This window comes from Dromaius novaehollandiae, chromosome 7, assembly GCF_036370855.1.
Source record: "Dromaius novaehollandiae isolate bDroNov1 chromosome 7, bDroNov1.hap1, whole genome shotgun sequence".
In the NCBI taxonomy this organism is placed as follows: Eukaryota; Metazoa; Chordata; class Aves; order Casuariiformes; family Dromaiidae; genus Dromaius; species Dromaius novaehollandiae.
In genome coordinates this window covers 7102516-7121140 of record NC_088104.1, presented here as the reverse complement: position 1 = coordinate 7121140, position 18625 = coordinate 7102516, and the positions used below count along the sequence as shown (strand labels likewise).

The 18625-nt window shown below is 42.8% G+C and overlaps 1 protein-coding gene across 2 annotated transcripts in view; it reads right to left on the bottom strand.

Annotated features, from left to right (window-relative positions):
- Positions 1-12326, bottom strand: part of NXPH2 (neurexophilin 2) — a 41470-nt gene extending 29144 nt beyond the window's left edge. The window contains exon 1 of one of the 2 annotated variants that reach the window (XM_026123482.2): positions 12268-12326. In XM_026123482.2, coding sequence (XP_025979267.2) covers positions 12268-12285 — 18 coding nt within the window. In that variant the 5' untranslated portion in view covers positions 12286-12326. Of the gene's footprint in view, positions 1-9484; positions 9668-12267 lie in introns of those variants that run through there. The other variant, XM_064514607.1, reaches the window with a different exon arrangement.
- Between the last annotated feature and the right edge of the window lie 6299 nt (positions 12327-18625).

Below are 18625 nucleotides of genomic sequence, written 5' to 3'. Positions count from 1 at the left end.
AACTGACAGAGCTGGTGATCTCAAAGGTAAATAGTTTCCTATTAATTGTCACAGGAAAGACAGGAACAGGGACACAGGGCCCATATTCATAGCAAAGTGGGCTTCATTACTACCTGCTCACAAAACAGTTTCTCTCTATACTCACTATGCTGAGGAATGTTCCCATCACTGGTAAAGGAAAAGTCAGTTAAAGTAACTACTGCTTTGCATTATAGGGGCTACAAATTTAATATTTAAATAGAACAAAGTTGAACCTCTTCACAGCTATCAGTTTTATTAACATCAAAAAAACCTAGTAATTAATCTGAACTGGACAAGACAAACCAATGCATCAAAGCCAAAGAAAGAGAGGAAGTCTATTATTTTAGTATTTATCATATTGATCTTGTCACTCCACCAAAACTATGACTGTTGTTCACTGAAGTTATCTTGCAAACTCAGCAGAAGGCAATCGTCTGCAGAACAGTATTCTTGACCATCACAAATACTACGCTAGCTGCATTAGACTCCTTCCTTCCCCAACTGTTCAGCACTAACAGCACATTAGGAACAGTAACACCAAATATGGAGTCTAAGCAGAGTAACCGATTCCTTCCAATATCCACAAATTGTTGTTGCTAAATAACATGCTGAAGTTTCAATTCTCTAGCCCAAGTAGTGTTAGGCTGTCCATTGCTAATATTTAGGTCATGCATACCTGCGTAAAAGGATTAATGGATAAATGCCATAAAATGGATAGTGTGAGGTATGCCATGTTTCTTTCACTCTTACATCTAGAGGCATTTCATTCATGTTAAATGAAATGGGTCCAAACTCAATGATGAATTTATTTTCCTGCTTTGACACAGGAAATGGATTTTCATTTTAAAAGCCAAGATAACAACGTACAATCAAATATCTTGGTATTATTTCAAACCGACTTCAGTCAGGCACCATGAACTGGATACCAAGTTTTAATGAGAGAAAAATAAGAAGAGGAGAGAAGAGTGAGATGGGTGAGAACGGATTTCTCACTGTTTAGTATCTGGAGGAAAAACATCAGCAGCGATTTCACCAAAACAGCCTTAGAACAAAAGTTGGGTCTGGGGTCTTACAGGGAAGGAGAGAAAGCATAAACAACCTTCTGTGCCCCCAAAATGCTAATGTGTGCATCGCCGCAGTGATGCACTTTGCTGTATCTCCTGGTCCTGATCTACGTTTGCCCCCCGGGATCTCAGTGCCGCGGCAAGACGGCCTTTGCGGGAGGTGCCAGCTGGGAAGCAGCAGGCGCAGGAGCGCTCGTGCAACGGCTGTAAGCTGCAGTGGCCCAGCTGGTGGATCAAGCCGGGTCTGGCATGACCCGTACGCTGTAGGATACGTCCTACCCCGGGAAGAAGCTTAACGCCAGCCCTTTCCTTGCCTTGAATGGTCTTAGAAAGGAAAACAGCCTATGGATGAAACTTCATCTATTTTAAAAGAAAGTATGTTGCAACTTAATTAGAAATTGTTGCATGCAAGTGTTTCAGTCCCCTATTAAAGATGAGGCTAACACACCACACAACTCTTCAGCGGTGCCACCCCGGCAGAGGTAACATGATCTACCACGAGCCTTTCTGCAGAGCTGATTAGCATGTTGTTAGTTTAATGAGTGGAAAACAGCACAGGCTTCAGCTGTCTCATTGGTACGCTGTTGCTCACGGAGGTGGGCTCCTCTCACCCCTTCCTTCACATTGCGCCTCTCGGAAAACAATCCTTTACAACCCCCGGGCTTGTGTTACCATATTTGACTTCCAGACTGGACTCGGGTTGAACCTTGTGAACCAAGGAGCACAGCGGAGTTAGCACGTGCTCATGTAGACCATGGCCTCGTCATGCCCCATGCCACGTGAAATAAATATATGAGAATTATACTTATGATCTGAGATTATATTAAACTATATTGCAAAGATATTCAGGATTTTTTTTAATTATTTTCCTCCTCAAAGTGTCACTAAAGGGTAGGCATAAAGCTGTTTCTTTGTGTCATTCACATATCCTCTTTAGTATAAATTTCCTCAGTTTCTAAATACGTGGTTCTGAGATAATTATAACCTTCACACAGTGTATTTTATTTTAAATACTACTCTCACTTAGAGATTTTCTTGTATTTTGGAGATTAAATGTCAAATTATCATGTTATTGCAGTAAAAAGGTAGAGAAATTAGAACCTGATCTGAGGAAAGCATATGGTACTACAACTCAACTTGGAAGATATGTGCACTGTTACCTAAAGACCAACGGGTTAAAAACCATAAGCAGTAAGTCACATTAATGACCATTAGGGCTATTGGGCATGGTCATTCACCCTGGATGCAAACACATCACAGAAGTCAGCTGCTTCTCCAAAAAGTTCACCCTTGCCTCAGTCCTTGTACCACATACCCAGGGCTCATAAACTAGGACTGCCCTAGAATTGATGATGAGCAACTCACCCCGAGACTGCACTATTTTGTTGGGTAGAGCCAGCCTTTGCTCTCCCACTTTCCCAAAATAACAATCACAAACGTGTAGCAAATCTTAGCTGTAAAATACCTTGAAGTCCAAATATGATGTACTACAAAGCTGCTGTTATGCAGCTGTTCCTGCACTACAGTCTCTGAAGACTTCTAACTTACCTAGCAGAATGAAATTGCTTGGCATAAGGAGGAATTTCAGTTTGGGAATACCTCAGATGCTTCAGGCTGGCAATGGCAGAGGAACACACTCACTAGAAAGCCCAGCGAGGAGCAGCACTTCCAACTGCCCACACGCATGTAATGAACACCAGGAGCAATCAGCAGACGCCTGCAAGGAGAAGAGAGCCCGGAAAGGACTAATATCCCTATGTTCCTCTATGTTTTTCCCTACGAGGGAAAAAATTCAAGGTCCAATATTTTACCAATCTGGGTTCCTCACCTCTTTCAACAGATGAAAACAGCAACAGCACCCAGAACAGCTAATGTACATCTCCAGATTCTTGCACTTGTACAATCATGAATACAGACAGAGACCTCAAGTCTTCCTTCTTTGCTTTCACCCCTACCAAGGGCCTGGTTGGAAAAATCCCTGTTCCAAATTCTCTACAGTGAGAAGAATAATGGCAGGAAGGACCCGTCACCACCTCTCACGCACAGAACTGAGTGCTCCTGTAGAATGACAGCTGTGACCTTGTCCCTCTCCTGCAGTAACCCCATGACCGCTCAGATGTGCTCCACCTGCCCACCGGCTGGGTTTTTTATTATTATTTTTTAATTTTTTTTTCCATCATCTTCCTCTCTCTTATAATTATCTGACTCCCAAAGCCAAGTCTCAGTGCTCCTTTTCTTCAGGTCAGCCTCAAGCACACTCCTTCTGCATCAAAACCATAAAAACCCTTAAATCTACATAATAAAAAAACAAATATGGAAGCACATCTATGCATTGTTTTACATTCCTAAATAATGGCTACAGAAAGATGGAATTAAGGAGTTTGTACTGGTGATTTATGGTATTAGAAATACATGGTCATCATCAAAACCAAGCATTATAACGTGAGGAAATTCTCAAATCAACACTGAACATAAACACAAGCCAAACATGATGGATATGGAGATGCAGAATTGGGGCATCCTAGATAACCTTAGCTCTGCTTTATAATGACACAAAAACTATCATTGGTCCCAGCACAAACAGAGATTGATTTTAGAGACATTAGATTTTTATTTTTTACTTCTCCCCATTCTTACTTTTTCCCTTCCCTGACATTAGTAACTTCTATCACTAAGAAACATTTGGATCAAAGAGAAAATCTGACCTCAATAACTATATTTCTAAAGGCTCCTTCGAAATAATTTTACCTTAAATTATAGTCAAGTTGTTCAAATTCTAGATACAGAGTAAGTGCTGTTGTCTCAGGGAGAAGAGAGCATTGTACCAGCACCAAAAAAATCTCTGCTTTAAGGACAAAACTACTTAGTCTTAATTGTGGATCCATCTTCATAGCACTTTATTTCCTTTTCCACTCTTAATTTGTTTCCTTGCCTTTCCAATCCTGAAACAATCTTTGTTAACTGCAACTGAGCTTATAACTAGCGCAGAGCAGCAGCCCACAGAGGGACTCCCCGCAGGGAAGGAGCCAGGCTGCTTTCCACATCCCGACCTGCGGATCTGAGTTTTTGCAGGAGATCTGTTCAGAAACGCATCGACCTGCCTCCCGTATTGCTGTGTAGCACCCACAGCTCCCCCAGCACCCCGGAGCCCATCGCGGACGAAAGGCTGTGCCGGGCAAGCGCAGTCCTGGAGCAGGCGAACATTTGGGCTCCCAGCCGCGCTCTGGGCTGCGAGAGGTCTGCAAGAGGCAGGTTCCTGGGCCGCAGCCTTACATCGGGGTCCCCCATCACCTCACTTAACACAAGGCCGTACCCCATTACACGACTCAACGTGCATCCATGGCCACGTTGCACGAGCCTGGTGTGTTTTCAGCGCTACGATGATACGGGAACAGCTACGGAAGCACAAACCATAGTGAAGCGACAGATGAATGGGATGAATTCAGACAGAGTATCGGAGAAAAACTGCAAACGAGAAGTGTTAAATTGCAGAAAAGGGATTCAAAGAGTGCTGAAAGCAACTGTCATGGACTTAGCTCTAGTGATAGAAAATACTCTGCCGGATGCAAGTGTAAACTGGTAACAATCCCTGCTACTTAGCAGGTCCAACTATTTTTTTTCCCTGCATATATGATTCTTTAACCATCTAAAGAGACTACAGAAACACCACCTATAAAATATGGTGGGAAATGAAGAGACTGAACATGAAATGGGAAAAATGAATGGGATTGGAGAAAATGTATACAAACGTGTAACACTTAAAGTAAGTTATTCTGGTGAAAAGTATAAACTGCCCCAAAATAGGGCATTTGGAAATCAAATTCAGGATGAATTTATAATATTCATGCAAATGGGAATGTTCATATTCCTTTTTTCCAGGTCTGCAAGTTTTGATCTGGTAAAAATTCCAAGGTCACTACTTTCCCTTTATAACAGGGTATGGCAATGCGCTAAGTTTAAGAGGTTGGCAAAATCAGGAGTATAACACAGATTAACATGGCAAACTTATTGTCCTGTGTCCTATTGTCCTACAAAGCACACACACACTTTTAAATGGTCATTTATGACAGCAATTTTGTAATAAGGCTTAAAAAAAATCTTCCTTTTTCCTCACTGCATTTGCTTTCAATACCTGGACATGTATGTGTGAAAGGATCAAACCAACATTACTCCCTGAGCACCAAAACATCTCACTCAGTTCGACAAAGATGCAACCCACACATACAGAACTGTATCCTTCTTTCCCCTCTCTGAGGCAGCCCTTTATTTTAAAGCTATTCAACATACAACAGCAGATAGCTTCTCCTTACTGCAACACTTCAGCAGAAGTTCCCAAGAATGGCCATGTTTGATGACTTGAGTCACATACAGGTCACCCACAGATCGCAGGCTAAGACTCACTGACACCGCAGTGAGGACGAGTGCCCCATGTCATTGCTTCCTGTGCTGTGCCGAGCAGCTCTTGCTCCTCCTCCGAGGAACGTACATGTTCATTCGTGAAGCATCGATGAAGGGTAAAATTCCCCCAAGTATTTGCAACTGAGGAGGAAGTCAGTGGTTGTACCTAGAGGTGAGGTGTGAGCAGGCATCATTGCAACCATCTGGATCTTGATGCCCTAAATGTCCAGACCAGTGAGTGATTTCTGCTGTCGCTCCCTTTTGAGCCACATGTCTGAGCTCCCTCCTAGCAGAAACCAAGCTCAGGAAGGGGGAAAAAGAAAAGGTGGTGGGACTGATCAGTGCATCCAGATTTATCAGTTTAGCCTTTGGGCTCCATTGACCTTTTTGTTTCACTTCCCCATCAGTTTACTGGTAACTAAAAGTACGTACAGCACATCTTCAATATGTAGATCTCAAAGTGCTTCACAATAGCTGACAAATATTTTCCATGCTACGGGTGGAAAGCCTGAGACTTGGATTTTGCCTGCCCTGTGCGAGGGAAGGCCTGGGGCACCTGGCAATCTAGCAGACATCAGACAGACAGACTGCTTCAGTGGACAGTCAGACAGACTGCTGTGCAGTTTTTAAAGGGGATCTATAATGTCTGTGTCCTAATCAACTCACCAATAAACTGAAAAATATCAGCTGCCCATCCCACAGGAGTAGGTGAAAAGATGTGACATAAGTACAAGTTGAGTTTAATTGCATTTTACCATCCTACATAAACTAAACCTAGCTCCCACCCACATTAATATATACTTCTAATTCAGGACAATAAAAGTCTCAGACTACGTTGAAACCAGCACTTGCTGAGCTGTCCTCAAACTGCTTTCATTTCCATAGGTGCCCTGCATTAATGTATCATACCCAGAATAAGCCATAGGTTTACAATGCCTAGAGCATCAAGAAAAACACCAAAATTAACCGAGCGAGATGTTGGGCCCAATGTCCTTCACAACACAGATCTCACTGAACTCAGAGATGGAGTTTCATCTATACGCTCAAAGATGACCGGAGGGTCGCATTTACCCTTTTGAAGCGTTTAGTTTTACATGGCAGCTAGTTCTGATCCTCACTATAAAGGCATGTTAAGCAGAGGAAGTTTACAATGCTGCAGGGAGAAAATTAAAGTAGCCAGGAAGAATACCCCTCCGTCTCCATGCCCTGCAGAGTATACATATTAAATGGAAATGCATCTCTCAGTGTTGAAGCTGTTTGTGTTCATGAAGCACTGTCTTGCACGACAGCATTCTAGAAATGTTCTTTTCCACTACAGTTTTTAAGAACCTTAAACTCTGTTTTAACAAACTCTAAAAATTTTGGACTAATTGTCTGACAAATTAATTTCCATCACAGGTAAAAATTTCAGCCCTGAAAAAAACCCCAAACCTAACTTTTCTTTGAATTTCACTCATATCAGACGTTATAGCTCAGTCTTGGCACAGAAAATCCTAAAATAACATACCTTGTCTTTTTTTCTAATTTTTTCTCCTCTGTACAAACCTTCTTTGGAAAAAAAATGACTGCTTTTAAGTAGTTGTAAAATAACTGATTCTTAGGTTTGTACCATGATGACAACTCTGCCCAACCGTAACGTTAGAAATGAGTTACTTAATAGAAATGCGACAAAACTTTAGTTACAGGCACTAGAAAATGCTGCTGTAACCCTTCTTTAATTGCATATTGCCAAGATGTAGAAGTAACCAAGCAGTCGAAGCGCGTGGTTACCCCGCACGACACAGGCACGGTGTGCGTGTACTTGCCTGTGATGACACCTTCCCAAGCCAGAGTAAGCACTGGCCAGCTCTGTAGCTAAAGCAGACTTGACTTCTTGATTCAAAACTAACATACAGCCTATATTTTTTTCTGTCTCTCATTTTTAAAAGGAAAGGGATCAATCTCATACATTTTAAAGAGCCATATGAGCTATTTTTAAACCAGGTTGTGAAACGTGACATTTTAAAGGGGCAAATAAATGAAATTAAAACAAATACTGAAAACTGACAACCTTTTTTTTTTAATCTCTTTAAAATGACAAATAATTTTCCCAGAGAAGTGACTGAATGCCTTAAGAGAAGGGCTTTCAAGGTAGACTTAATAAAATACCAGAAGACATACTATAAGCTATATAACCTAATACCTTAGTCTCCAATTTCCAATATGCAGAACTCCACTATTTATAAAGAGAAAATTAATAGGGCATTGAGCAATTACATGACAATTGAAAGGCTTACTGAAAATTTAATAGTTAATGTAAAGTAAGAGTATCTACTAATGATAATACAACAATTTTCTGTCTTGCTATCAATAAGAGCCCAGACATACTAACTATGCATTGCAAATTGTTTTGATATATATTGACAGCAGGGGATAAAGTGACTTCTAAACTGAAGATATTTACACAGAAGCCAAGTTAGCACAAGAGTTTGAATTTAAGTCTAATGAAAAAGTACTTCTAGCTTCATTAAAACATAGCACACAGTTGCCAAAAAAAAGAGTGAGTTTTAACATCTGTTTTCATTAGAAATTAAGCCTGCACAGTCAGCAGCAGGGCTTGAGGATGGGATTTCTGGGTTACAAGACTGTTGCTGTATTGCAACTGCAAGAGTGATCATTTTTTTCTTTGTTGGCTGAAATGCTGAGCCTTTCACACCGTATTAACATTAACCAGGTCGATCTTGGGTTAGAAAAGAGTCATGAATTGATTATCACCAACACCTGCCTGCTAAAACTACTAATCAGACTGCAGGAAGACACCAGTCATTCAAACCACTGGCCAGGGAACAAAGGACGGCACCGAGACCCGCGCTCCGCGCGTCCCCACCAGCACCGGTATCAGCACACGAAATTTGTGATGAATTGCAACTTACCCACAGCTAACCAGATGTTCTGGTAACAGGACGGTAAAATGTATTTACACAACTTTTTAGTCATAGATTAGCATTGCAAGGTAGACCTAAAATATCCCTAAAACATTCTCATTTTGCGTTAATTTACTATTTAACTAGTTTTATAGCTTGCAACAAACTGGCTGCAACACTTTGCCGGTTCGTATACCAGGAACGCAGAAAAACGAAGACCCGCTTGCGAGTTAAGCGCCGCATCCATCCGAAAACCTGCCCTGACTGTGGGCGATTTCTGTCCTACTCCAGGGAGCAACGTGGCTCCCCGCACCGGCAGCGCCCGGCCCCATCTAACAGCACACGAAGTAAGTTCACACCAGCACCCCCAAAGCCGGGACAAATTTTCACCCATCCCTTTGACACCAGTTTGTAAGAACTAAGGGCCAGGGGCGCGGGCGGAAAGGCTGCTTTCATTCAGCGCCTTCTCGCTCAGCGCCTCGCCACCGGCTGCGGCTCCCCGCCGGCTCCGCGGCCGCAGGGCGAAGCGCGGAAAGGGCCTGTTCCTGCCCCAAAGCGGAGCCGCAGCTCGCTACGCCGCGATAAAGAAAAAGCAACACTACAAGACGAGCACAATCCGAAAACGGAGCGGGGTTCGACACAAGCTCCCCCCAAACTCCTCAGTCCGCTGGCGCTGCGGCACCGGCTCCGCTCCCGGGGGGGTTCAGCCCCCGCCAGGCTGGCTACGCGCTGCCCACCCGCTGCGGCGACAAACTTTGCGCCGCCGGCACCGCGGAGCCCGGACCCGAGGCAGCTGCGCAGCTACCGAGCTCCCGGGAAAGGGGGAAAAGTGATGCTGAAACAGCACGATAACGCTTCTCAAAGTGCGGGTGGCCAAACTCCTTGTAAATACGTGGTTTTAGGGGTTTAATCTCGCCCAGCCTATGGAAAGGGGACCCCGCCCGTCCCCCCGCGCGGCCGGACCCCTCGCTGCGCTCCGCAGGCCGCGCCGGCCCCGCTCCCGCCCCAAACCGCGGCGCCGCGCCGGTGTCACCGTTCGCAGCCGAAACAACGGCTGCCCCGAGCAGGCGGCCGCCGCGGCCCCCGGCCCCCACTCACCAGGCGCAGGAGGCTCTGCAGCACCACGAGCGGCAGCGGCACCATCCTGCCGGCGCTCCACGCCGCCGCTGCCCCGCCGCCAACCCCGCGCATCGCCGCCGCCGCGGGCGGCAGGACGCAGCGCCGCCGCCGCCGCCGCGCCGGCCCCGCTCGGCTGCCGCGGCCCGGGCGGGAGGAGGCGGCGCCCCCCCCCCGCCTCCTTCCCTCCCCCCGCGGGCGTCGCTCACTGCCCGCCGCGGCGGCCGGCCCCCGCCAGCCCGCGGCCCCGCATGGCGCTGGGGCGGGGAGGGAGGGAGGGAGGGAGGGAGCGCCGCTGGGGGGAGCCCGAGGCGGCCGGGCCGGCGGGGCGCTGAGGAGCGGCCACTGCCCTGCGCGGCAAGTTTAAAGGCGCGGCGGAGCCGCCGCCCCTCCTCCGCCCGCCGCCCCCCCCCTCCCCGCGCCGCCGCCGCTCCGCGCGAAATGGCGCCGCCGGGCGGCGGGAGCGGGACGCGCCGCCGCGGCCCCGGCTGAGGCGCCTCTGCCCGCGCTTCCCGGGGTAAAGCGGCGGCGGGGAACGGCCGGGCTCGACTCCCGGCCCCAGCTGGTCCAGCGCCGCGTTAGCGCCCGCCCTGTGCTGCCGGCAGCCGCCCCTGCGCCCGCGGCCCGCGGGTGGCAGCCCCAGGCGGTGCCTCAGAGCGGCCTCAGGGCCAGGCCGTGCGGAGCAGGGCTGGAGCGCGCTTCCCGCAAGGGCTCAGCCTGAGCTTATCTCCCCTTAGCGGCACAAATTCCCATTTTTGATCCCTTTTTTTCCCTCTTTTCCAGCCACGGCGTTGACAAGTTGCGCAGGCACCTCGCAAGGGGAAATAACAGTGCGCGGCGGGCGGCGCTTCGGGGGACGACGCAGCCGGGCCCAGCGGCGCCCGCGACCGTGCCCTCCGCGCGGCCCTGAGGCGGTAGCGCCGTGCCCCACGCGTGCCCCTGTTTCGAGCTGCGTTTTGCCCGCAGTTTGCGTGGGATGCGATAGGCTGAAGCGGAGATGGCGGTTTCAGTGTCCGCACCCTGCGTGTTGCTTTGCGGATTAGTTTCCTCCTAACTCCGGGTTGCCCGCTCTCATCTCCTTGCTACACCTGTGTTCAGGTTACTTTTTTGACTACCCGTGTATTTTAAACTCCTGAAATCCTCGCCAGTACACACAGCTTTGCGAGCCCCTTTCAGGCCCCTTTCAGCCATGGTTTTACCACATAACGACTGCGGTTGTTTAGTTGTTGTAGCCCATCCGTTCCGTTACCAGATCTAGACGCCGCTAGGCATCTCTCAAACTGTATCGTGTGGGTGTGATCTAGCCACAAATCACTTTCTTTCATTGGGGTTCAGAAAACACGCTTGATTTGTAACAAAGGAAAGTACATATAAACGGAACAACTCTAAAATGGGCTCGCTTGGTTCAGCCAAGAAAGGAGATTCAGAGAAATCCCCAGAACAGTGATGCTCACTGAGCCAAGGTATTATAACGTAATCCACACAGATAATTTTCTAGCAGTGTTTAAAAGTTCTTTTTTAACGTTTATTTTAGTAGTCTTCAGTGTGTTGTGCCACCATTTGATGATTTTTTAAATTTTTAATATGGAATAGTCAGCATAAACTACGTTAAAACTTACCTATCAGAGTTTAGATCCCAAAGTTGTTTTCACATCCTGAATGTAAAATAAATAATAGGCTCTATACAAATGTTTAAGATCTAAAAATGATGTTTTATGGTATTGAAATTATACTTATGCAAATGAATCAATTACTAACTTGGCTTAACCATAAGAAAGTGCTCTGTTTCGCTCAGCAAGGCTTATATCGAACATCGTATGCAACGACGAGCCAGGTAGGTACGAGTTTACCATATGGTAATCTAGCACAGGCGTAGTGATCCAGTCTCACTTCCCTGTAATAAATGGAAACATCTTGAGCGCTATCTACTGCTTAAAAGCAGTACTACCTGCACGTACAGTGCAAAGATTTTATTTCCTCATGACAAATTACATTATGCAGTAGGGTGAAATGAATGTTATGCAATTAGTTAGAATTATGTAGACTAAATTCGGATGAAGTATTTAGATAGATCTTTTTTCAAATGAAAAGCTGTGCTCTATAAATTCAAGGAAAGCTGAATTTCTGTAATTGGCTTTTAATGGAACAATAGTGTTTAAACTAAAGTACTCTAGTTCTATCCTATTAAATACAAACAGACTCAATTTAAATGACATTGACTTTGTCACACAAGCTATCAGAAGCTGGCCTTAATCATACTTTTTCCAGATTAACTAGCAGTAAACGTTTGTAAAGCTCTTTGAAGATGGAAAGCACCATGCACAGTAAGCGATAAGTATTATTGTTATTTGTATTACTTCCCAGAAAATTCACAGTAGCATTGGATAAGAATAGAACGTAAGGCCTGGGCGTTGCATTCCCGTGCTTTGGTGTCTTAGCATGATCTTCAAATGTTATTTAAATGGGGAAGTGAACATTTTCTGGCCTAATTTTAAGACACATTAATAAATAGTTGATACATCTGAGGAAATAACAGCTGTATACTGCAGCGCATAATCCTGCTTTCTCTAGAAATGGATAGATGATCCAGTGGTGGGATAACTAAAGTAAGATCTAAGAGTCCTACTAAGCCATCTTGGCTGTTACAATACAGTGAAAAATACATGATTAAAATATGATTTATAAAGCGCAAAGTCAATAGTAATTTTTATGCCTTTATCAAGTAACTTATAAGTACAAACAAGTAAAACATTTATTTTATTTACCTTGAACCAGTCTGTCATCCAGCCCCAATTCAGTTCTTAAATCTCATTTCTGTGGTTTAATTTAAAACACCAACTTCAACCTTTGCTCTTTCCAGTCCTAAGTCTCCTCCTCACTCTGCTTCCAGATACTAGGAACACGGGACTGGAAAGAGCTATTTCTGTCATTCAGTCCATCTCCCCTGATTGCAGGGCTTTTTAGAAACTTTTCAAGCTCCATCTTAAAATCGGTGAGTTTAGGAGTGTGAGCGTCCCAGTGCTGCATTAGGAAGCTGTTCCAAAAATTCACTCATCTGGCATTTGAAAACCTCCTTCTAACTTCTCTTTTCCAGATTCACTGTATTTGATATCCAGTTTTACACACATTTGTCCTTTTGGTGACAGTGTGCTTTATCTTAACTGACTCTTCTTCCTCTTTCTGACAGTGTTTACTCTGATGAATTTAGAAGGTGCAGACAGATTCCCTCTCAAACTTTATTAATTATGTGAGCCAGGCAATTTAAATATCTCTCAGACAATAGGATTCAGTTTCAACTGTCATTCTAATAAAGCTTTTCTGTTGTCTATATCCGCTGGAATTAATCTTTCTTGAACATGGGCGAGCATTGAAATTTAGGTCTTAATAAAGCCTTGTGGAACATCATTAATGCTTCATCTGTCTTTACTGGAAATATATTCTCTGATACATGTTATTTTATTTTCCTTTTCAAGAGTATGTTACATTTATGACTCAGGTCTGCTTCCTTTTCTTTGCTACAGCTAGTAACTCCCACCTTCTAGCAGAGTTCTTCTTGTGGTCTCTCAAGTACATGACTAGCCATTTGAATAATAGTGGACCCAAGATCAATCCTTGACAAACTCTGTTTGTAATCTCCTTCCAAACCTGTACTTTAACCTTGAATACAACCTGTTAAACCATACTTTACCCTCTTTACTTTTTTCCTAATCACCTTCTCCAGCATATCTAATTATTTCCAATGTGACATCCAATCACAGTTTGACTGAAGTGCTGATAGATGACTCTATTTCATTTGTCTGGAAAATTAGTAACCTAATCAAAGACAGGTAATGAAATATTCAACATCCTTGAATGATCTGTGTTTCTAAAAACCCCCAAATTTTATCCTATTTTCTATTTTCCCCTGTTTCCAGGCCTTTATTTTTCCCTTCAGATTGCTTTCAGCAGCTTTGCATATTGGTGAAGCTCATGTCTGCTGATACTGTGTTTCTTTTCCTTTCTACATTCTTAAGGCTAAGGATTGCATTTGCTGTTCTATCATATATACCATTCCTGATTTTATAGGGTTATTACAAATCTTTTCTACCTGACTTGCAATTTCACATGTTGGTTATTTGAGAATTCTGGGATGAAGATTGCCTGCCACCGCTTTCCTGTCTAAGCCTGTCTGAACATATCAACTGTGGGAGTTTTGCTTTTACCATGGATGTTATAATTTCCATTTCCATTTTCTCCTGCCATTTGTATGAGCTAGCTAAATTTTGTCCTAATTTTCAGAAGCTTCATTTGTATCAAACTACAGGAGAAGATTCATTTTGAGGCACATCTAGACTATCTTTACTTCTTTTCTTCATTCTAAAGAGATAGTGTCCTGGGTTTTTTTGTTTTTTTGTTTTTACTGTATATTCTTTTATGAGGCTGAAGAATCTTGTGTACTTTTTTGTTTGAATGTTTATGATTCTCACTTTATTATACTTTCTGATGTCTAACAAACACATTAGCATTGATTATCAATCCTTTTGGACATTTTTTGTGGTCTGTGCTTATCTTTAGTGTTAGGTTAATTTTTTTTATACAGTTAGGCCTGGAACACTTGGCACTGAGGCACTGAGAACCTGTTTTTATTTATCCATCCATTTAGTCTGAACTGTGTAAAACTTTTTCTAAATCATTACAAGTTGATCTACGATTGGCTTCTGTAGTTATCCTAGCTACACATTAAAAAAACTAAGCCTCTGTCAGCTTCCCTTTTTTTTATACTTCAGTGCTTCTTTGGTTTCATCCAGTTCCATGCAGGAATATTAGCAGCACTTTTTCCCTGAGCAGAACTTGGCAAGTTGACATATTTTGCGTCAGTCCTCCTGTTCCCCATGACTCGTGCATTGCCATCAGAATGTTTGAGTTTGTTCTCTGACTATATGTAAGGTCTTTCATATCACTTTTAAATCTCAATTTTCTCATGTATTTCTCTACTGCTGTATCAACAGTAGTACTTCCTGTCTCTTTGCTGCTCATCCTTCAAATTTTTATTTATTCAGTGTTCCCCTTCATCTGAGGTGCTCAGTTGTCTTGGAGTTATCTGTTAATTTGGCTTGAAACAGAGATTGCCTTTCCAGTGCAATTTTATATCAAGTTTATTTGGGTTACACGCTTTTTTTTCAGTGAAGCTAGCGTACTGTGTTTCTCTGTAGCGACTAGTCTAAATAGAGAAGAAGAGGCTGCTGCTGCTATTTACTGCAGCTGCTTTAACTCAGGTAGCTCAGTCTGTGCTGTAACACTGTCAAATTCTAGTTCAGATCCTCCCGGGAGTTCATTACACATTTAGATTGAAAGTGTTGGTACTAGAAGGGAGCGAGTAACCACTATATGGAGCTATTTTTCCTCTTCACCCCTTTACTTATTTTTTGAGAACCATTTGAAATATAAATCGCCAGTAATTTTAAACTTTTTTGGAATTGCTGTAGTTTGCATATATTCAAAGGAGTTCAAAAATCAAGCAAGTGAGGAGTAACACAATTTACCTATGAGCACAGGTCTGTGAGAGAATAAAAAGACGCCTCCAGATCAAATTCTATGGACGAATAAAACCTTTTGATGAAACAAGATATGCTGACTCGACTCTAAGGACATTGGTGAGAGCAGGTCACTAATTAAAACTGAGAGGTATGCAGTAAAGGTAATCAATACATTTTAAACCTTTTTATGAGCACGAAAGAATGAATAAAAGGGGAGATCCAGGAAATTACTAATCATTAGTCGAAGTCTAATGCCAAGCAAAATACCTGGGCGAATATTAAAAGAATTGATACAAAATGGCCTAGAAGACAATCTGATAACTAATCTTCTTACTTTTATAAAGACTATATCAAACTTAACAGTCTGGCATTTTTTTTTGATTACATCTTTATTTGCGTTAATAATATTATTTCATTATGTGAGGAAAGTTTTGGAGGAAATCAGTGTAATGGTCACAAGAAATTTTATTTTATGTTTTAAATTTATATTTAGGTATTTAGGTATTTAGTCTGGTGAATCTAATGTATTTAGATTTGAGTAGTTCCAGTTCAGGAAAGTGCTGCAGCCTGTAATGAAGGCCTGTTTGAGAAAGCATTTCAGCAGCTGCCCAGTTTTATTGACTTCAGTCAGAGCTTGAACAGAGAAGCTTTCCTGAACTGGAGCATGTGAATAGCTGTGTCGGGTGAAACAAGTAATCTCTTGAAACTAGTGTATCGCCCACAATAGTTGTATGTGTTCCTATGTCAAAGTCCAGGGGATATTATAGACAGTTTAATTCTGATTTAATGTATTGTTTTGCAGCTGGTAAAGAGCTGATTAATTTAGTTAAGAGTGCTCGAGTTCTGAACATTTTTTATTTTAAAATCTACTAGATGTACTGTAATTTACTAGAATATTTAAACTTCCTAAGATATGGCTAGGTGTGTATAAAACAGGAATACAGAAAAGATTTTATAAGATATAATGAGAAGAAGTAATTATGAAAATTCCATTTTAAAGGAAATGGGTACTGGGTAAAAAGAGCTATTAAATAAAATTGCTTTTAGAAGTTATGCTAACTGGAGTCATTGTAATACTAAATATACACATAGAGGTATCATAGCATTTGAGGGCAGTGTACCTGCGTTGCTAGGGAATACTGTTAGGTTTTTCCACCTTCAGAATAGTTCATATGTCTGCCTCGTCATCAACCATTAAGGATATATTCTTTCATTAGTTATTTTTTTGCAGGGAGTATTTTATAATTTAAAGTGGATCCCTTGTGTGAGATTAATTTGTGCTGCAGCTACCCTATTTACTGGTAGGCCTCTTCGTTCTTGTGTGTGTTTTCTCATTTTGTCTGAGGAAAGCATTGGTTCCAAGGAGTCTTCCCCTTTCCTCCGATTCACATCGCAGGCAGTGTGCCACCAGACGATCCATCTCTGTGGCAGCGTTCGTGGCTCTGTTAGGTCACTTACCTTGTTTCTCCCCTCTCCTACTTTCAGTCCATCTGTATGTCTTTACTGTGCGTGGCGAGTTCAGATAACTCATTTCTTAGGATAACAGACAAAAGTCCTTGCTCTTTCTGTACCTGTAATATAGGAATCCAGTTAAGCTTTCATTTACCCCAGAAGCATGCAAACTCACAGGAAGATATTTTACTAGCGGCGAATGTAAAAATTTACCTGCTGGGTTTGGCTATGAAAATCAAGACGATACCTTCAACTGACTTGTTCTTTACTGATTCCTGCTTGGCCTACACTTTTCTTGTATCGTACATCTTTACAGCTTATCAAAACCAATGCTAAATACTTTGATATATTAGATATGGGAAAAATATATTGAAATAATATGAAAGTTGAGGCACAAACTGACAAAGTGAGGAAAAAGGCTGGCTGTCACCCTACTGCTAATTCACACATGTAGGGAGAAAAAAAGGCAAATTGCCTGCTTCTAATAGAAGAGAAGAATGTTGCTGGAGTATTACGAATCACTGCCCTAGAACCATTCGTTAAATTTAAGTACAATTTATTACGCACTGGAAATCTGTGTGCTCTTCGAGACCAGAATGTCACATGCGTGTTTTGGGCATTTATCTTTAAAATTTGCTCACTGGAATAGCCTAATGAGATAACACAGCTCTGATCTCTGCAACAGCATTATAAATCGAGAAGTCAGTTAAATATATCACATTAATAAGAGTGTAACTGAGTGCAGAACTTGCTTGCTTATATTCAGGTAGCTGCCAAAGGGATGTTAGCCATAAAATGCTCTGGCATTGAGCTCACTGTATATGGTATAAAGCTATAAAAGGTAAAGATCAAATCCAATGTGTTTTCCTTTCTCCTCAGTCCAGACCCCTTCAAGCTGCTGAGAACAGACGAACCAAGAGGACTAGGGCTGTTAGGGACTCGCCCCAAAAGGATGATTCCAAAATTACCACAAGACTCCAGGTAATATGGTTTTATGTGGTAGAGGAGGGGAAATAATGGGTACGCCTGTTGTCTCCTCTTACAGAGTTGCAGAATCACTGAATGGTTGGCAGCTGGGGTTGGCAGGCACCTCTGGAGATTGCCTGGTCCAACCCCCTGCTCAGGCAGGGTCAGCTAGAGCAGGGTGCCCAGGACGGGTCCAGTCGGGGTCTGAATAGCTCCGAAGATGGAGACTTCACAGCCTCTCTGGGCAACCTGTTCTGGTGTTTGACCGGTCTCCCAATAAAAAAGCTTTTTCCTTATGTTTCACAGTCTTTTTGCTCTTCCATGGTTTACAAAGTCATAAACAGGGAATGGGGAAACAAAGAAACACCAGTGGAGGCAACAAATCAGGGTTATTAAAACACTAATATGCTGCCCCCCCTTACTAGTTGCTGCCTAATGCTGCATACTAAATGCTGCTCCATTTTTCTATCTTTAAATAAAATAATTTATCACATAAATAATATTTCTGCATTTAATTCAGTTTCACATTCCCGTAGTGAACTTCCTGTCTATCAGAAATATTTGGAAGTTTGTTTCCTGATCTTTTGTTACCTCCTGTGGGTCTAAAACCGTTCTTGTCTGGATTCTAAGCACTTTATGCATATTCACGCTGAATTATGTTTGTCTGTGTGATTACATCTCTGTCCTTACTTTGTGTGAGTGCACGCTTCCGTACAGCTGCAGCACTCGTGTGAGGCAACGGATTTGAGTATTGCTTTGTTCCGAAGAGCTCACTTGTAGTACAAGCACTTGACTTGTACAAGACTTGAAGTCTTGTAGCTGTACCTGTCTGTATGTGGTTTCATGTTCTATAAATGTCTGTGGCATATGTCCTAATCAATTCTGTTTGGTAGACTAACACTACAGCTGCATGACAAGGTAATATTCAGGCAGTTTTAGGCTTGCACAGGTTTTAGAATTCTTCCGTTTTAGCAAATACAGAGATCTGAGTGATTACTTTAGTGACTGCAAGATGAAATTCCTTTACAATGTCCTATAACTGTTATTTAAAAAATGAAGCTGAAAAAAATACGGGTCAGTTTTATCATTACTTTCTACCTTAAGGGTGCACATTAGGTGTAAAATCTGCCATTCTGAGTTGATATGGATATAAATGACAACAGAAATCACAGGCTACTGGAAAATGCAA